At 46.4% G+C, this 3,579-nt stretch overlaps 1 protein-coding gene across 2 annotated transcripts in view; it reads right to left on the reverse strand.

Moving 5' to 3' along the window:
* rhbdl1 (rhomboid, veinlet-like 1 (Drosophila)) overlaps positions 1-3,579 on the reverse strand; it is a 55,549-nt gene that overhangs the window by 34,202 nt on the left and 17,768 nt on the right. Inside the window, exon 1 of one of the 2 annotated variants that reach the window (XM_008436343.2) lies at positions 621-1,723. The exons of the other annotated variant lie outside the window; for it this stretch is intronic. Within the exon in view, the coding sequence (XP_008434565.1) occupies positions 621-659 (39 nt within the window). The 5' untranslated portion in view covers positions 660-1,723. Of the gene's footprint in view, positions 1-620; positions 1,724-3,579 lie in introns of those variants that run through there. 2 annotated transcript variants of the gene reach the window in all.

The following is a 3,579-nucleotide window of genomic DNA, read 5'->3' on the forward strand; positions in this document are numbered from 1 at the left end:
TGCGTGTGTGTGTGTGTGTGTGTGCGTTGGGGCGCAGACTCTCCATCAAACTGAAACCTCTGCAGTGAATAATTCCTAATAATCCAGAGAAACTTCTTCATCTGACCAACTTGCTGCAATAAATCAATTAATCTCACAATAAATTAAATAATTTCCATTTATTGTTTTTCTCTTTTTCCAAAAGGATGATAAAGTTTTCAGTTTAGTGTTTTAAAATGAGACTTCGTCTTCATTTTATTTGTTTTATATTTAAAATGTCTTCCAGCGTTGGATGTTTACTGAAAGTTTATTATTTTGAGAAAGTGTTTTTGTATTATTAGGTCATTTCAGTAAAATGGAGTCAGAGCAACAACATTATGGTTGAAGTTCAGGCCTGACCAGCGGTACGTCCATCATGCTTCCCTTTCAGAACCGGCCCTGGCGCCCCTCCCACCCCTGCTGCTGGGTCTGACCTTCTGTTCTCAGGCCATCATGGCTCCACCGTCTCCCCTCATCCAGCTCCGGCTGCCATCAGCCCTCACCACGTCCTCCACGTCTCCGTCCGCGGTGAGACGGCGAGGCGGACGGCGAGCCTGCGTAACCATAGAAACCTCCGCCACACGCCGCCGCATGCTGCTTACCTGCTCTTGTATGAGCTGAAACAGGGAGCTTCTATCCATATACTGGCCAGGGAGGTGAGAGGAGCCGCCGAGGACAAGGGCATAGGGAGCGGCGCGGCGAGGCGGAGGAAGGAGACGCGGTTTGGTTAGCAGCTGGTGCCTGAACTGTGGCGTCAGGCCGCTCCGCTGCTGCTGCTGCTGATGATGAGGATGATGATGGAGGAGGAAGCCTGGTGGCGTCTGGTTTTTCCCGGCTGGTGGAGCAATCTCAGAAAGGTCCGAGGGTCTGCTCGGTGTCGGTGCGGCGCGACGCGGTGGCGAACCCAGCTTCAGGCAGACGACAGGCGAAGGCAAGGCAGATCCAGGGTTCACTCTGCTCCTCCGCCTCCTCGCTCTCCTCTAGCCCATCGCACTGACTGCTACGTCTCTCGCTCGCCTCTCTCCTCATACACACACTGCGCCGCCTGCATGCCGATGAGGCGGGGGGAGGGAGGAGGCGGCCTCCTTCTTCCAATTGCAGGAGGCGAAGGAGTGGCGAGGGGCTGCGGCTCTTCTCCTCACTACAAGCAAGGCGTCTCGGGGAGAGGATCCACTGCAGCTCTGCTTTTACTACTACAGACCACACACACACGCACACACACGCACACACACACACACACACACACACACACTCCCCTTGTGTGTTACACACCAAGTCCCCACGGTGTGAACAGAAAACTGGCTTCCTCCTGTTTTCCTTTGTCACATTGTTTCAGTTTTTCAGATTGACCCGTGGCAATAATCAATAGATCAATAAATCATCCATCCATTTCTAACACCGCCGCTGCCTCCAGCTAACGATCCGGGCGAGAGGCGGGGTCACCTGGACAGGTCGCCAGTCTGTCGCAGGGATCAATAAATCAACTGATTCAAACATTAATTTGTCGCTTCGTCGATCAGATTGATAATAAATCAGGGATTTAGTTTCATCGTGTTGCTGATGGTGAGATTATTTACCGACTGGGATGTGAAAAATGGGTTTTCTGTTTTATTACCTCCTTCATCGTTTCCATTTTCCCTCTGGAGGTTAAAAATCTTCTGTCTGGTTTGATTGTATTTTGTGTTTTTTTAATTTTAATCTCTCTGAACTGCCTTGTTGCTGGAACCAATAAACTTGATTGACCTGATCGATTGGTGTTTTGGTCTCAACTATTCTGTTTTTTAAGGATAGTTTTGTTTGTTTCTGTTTGGATATTCTGTATATTTAAAATGTTTGTTATAGTTTAATGTTTACTGATCGGGTCTTTTGAAAAGCATTTCAGTTTGAATCTGCATTTAATCATTGATTCCAATTTACTGATATTTATTGATACTGAACAAAGTGGAGAAAACTAAACTATACTTCAGATTATACTCTCAGTTTATAGTTTTTCATTATTATTATGTGAAGCCATTATCAGAAATGTTTCACCATAAAACAGCAGTCCCCAAACAACGGCCCGCGGGCCGGATCCGGCCCGCCTCCACATTTGGTCCGGCCCCCTGAACCAGAGAGCATTCAGATTTTTTCTCATATTTTCCGGTTTATATGTGGATTTTTCTTCAGCCACCAGGGGGCTCTTTAGCAGGAAGTGTGTCCTGTAAACTGTGGGTGTTTTGTTTTGCATGGCGCATTGCTGCCATCTGTTGGACTTTTAGGGAACTGCTTGACTTTTATGTTATTTAATCAGTACGGTTGTTTGCTAGCGGCAGAGCAGATGAACACGTGTTTGTTATGAACGCCGCATTCCAGGTCGAGTTCTTCGAAGTCTGTAAGTAGCAGCTTATACTTCAAAACGAGCCTTTATGTTAACATATGAGGAATTCATATTTAAAGTTAAAGTTACTTTCCCTCAATGGAATATATACTAGTCAGTCCCAGTGACCGTTTCACTTACAGTTTTTGCCAATGTGTTTTCTGGGTAAAAATCAATCGAGAACCCCCCGGACCCCCCTCAACAATTTCCGGCAGCGCAGGTGATAACCGTGTAACACTTTTTCTTTTACAAACTGACTCCGCCCACCAGAGAAGGGAAAAGCTATGTGGCCCTCAGAGGAAAAAGTTTGGGGACCACTGCTGTAAATGCATGTGACCTTCATGTCCAAGGTGAGTGGCTGTAAGGTCTGACTGGAGCCGTGTTGTAACGGATTGGGCCGAGGCCACCTTCAACATGGCGGCGCTGCCACAGATACTCTGTCACCTTCTGTTATGCAAATCCGCTGCAGTTCGGTCAAAGCAGGAGCGTCCGTGTTGGTCCTGGAGTCCAGAGAAGACGGGGGACATCCTTAGGGGCGGGAGAAGATTAAAACCGCTGACCTAGCTCTTTAAAACTGTGCTCTGAAATATTTGGGGTGCCGTTCTTAAAGTTACACAGCCAAAAAATGACTATAAATATATACAGGTCCTTCTCAAAAAATTAGCATATTGTGATAAAGTTCATTATTTTCCATAATATAATGACAAAAATTTAACTGTCATATTTTAGATTCATTGCTCACCTTCAAGTCTTTTATTGTTTTAATACTGATGATTTTGGCAAACAGCTCATGAAAACCCAAAATCCCTCTCAAAAAATGAGCATATCATGAAAAGGTTCTCTTAACGAGCCGTTAACCTGATCATCTGAATCAACAAAGTAACTTAAACACCTGCAAAAGATTCATGAGGCTTTTAAAAACTCCCAGCCTGGTTCATTAATCAAAACCGCCATCATGGGTCAGACTGCTGACCTGACTGCTGTCCAGTCACTGACAACATCAAGCAAGAGGTGAGACACAAGAAGACATTTCTGAACCAATAGGCTGTTCCCAGAGTATCAAGGCTCCTCAGTGGGAAGGAAAAAGCTGCAGAACGAGACGAGGTGACCGGACCCTGAGGAAGATGGTGGAGAAGGACCGAGTCCAGACCATGAGGGAAGCAGTGGACTGAGTCTGGAGTAGAAACATCCAGAGCCACCGTGCA

The sequence above is a fragment of the Poecilia reticulata genome, linkage group LG19, assembly GCF_000633615.1.
Source record: "Poecilia reticulata strain Guanapo linkage group LG19, Guppy_female_1.0+MT, whole genome shotgun sequence".
NCBI lineage: Eukaryota > Metazoa > Chordata > Actinopteri > Cyprinodontiformes > Poeciliidae > Poecilia > Poecilia reticulata.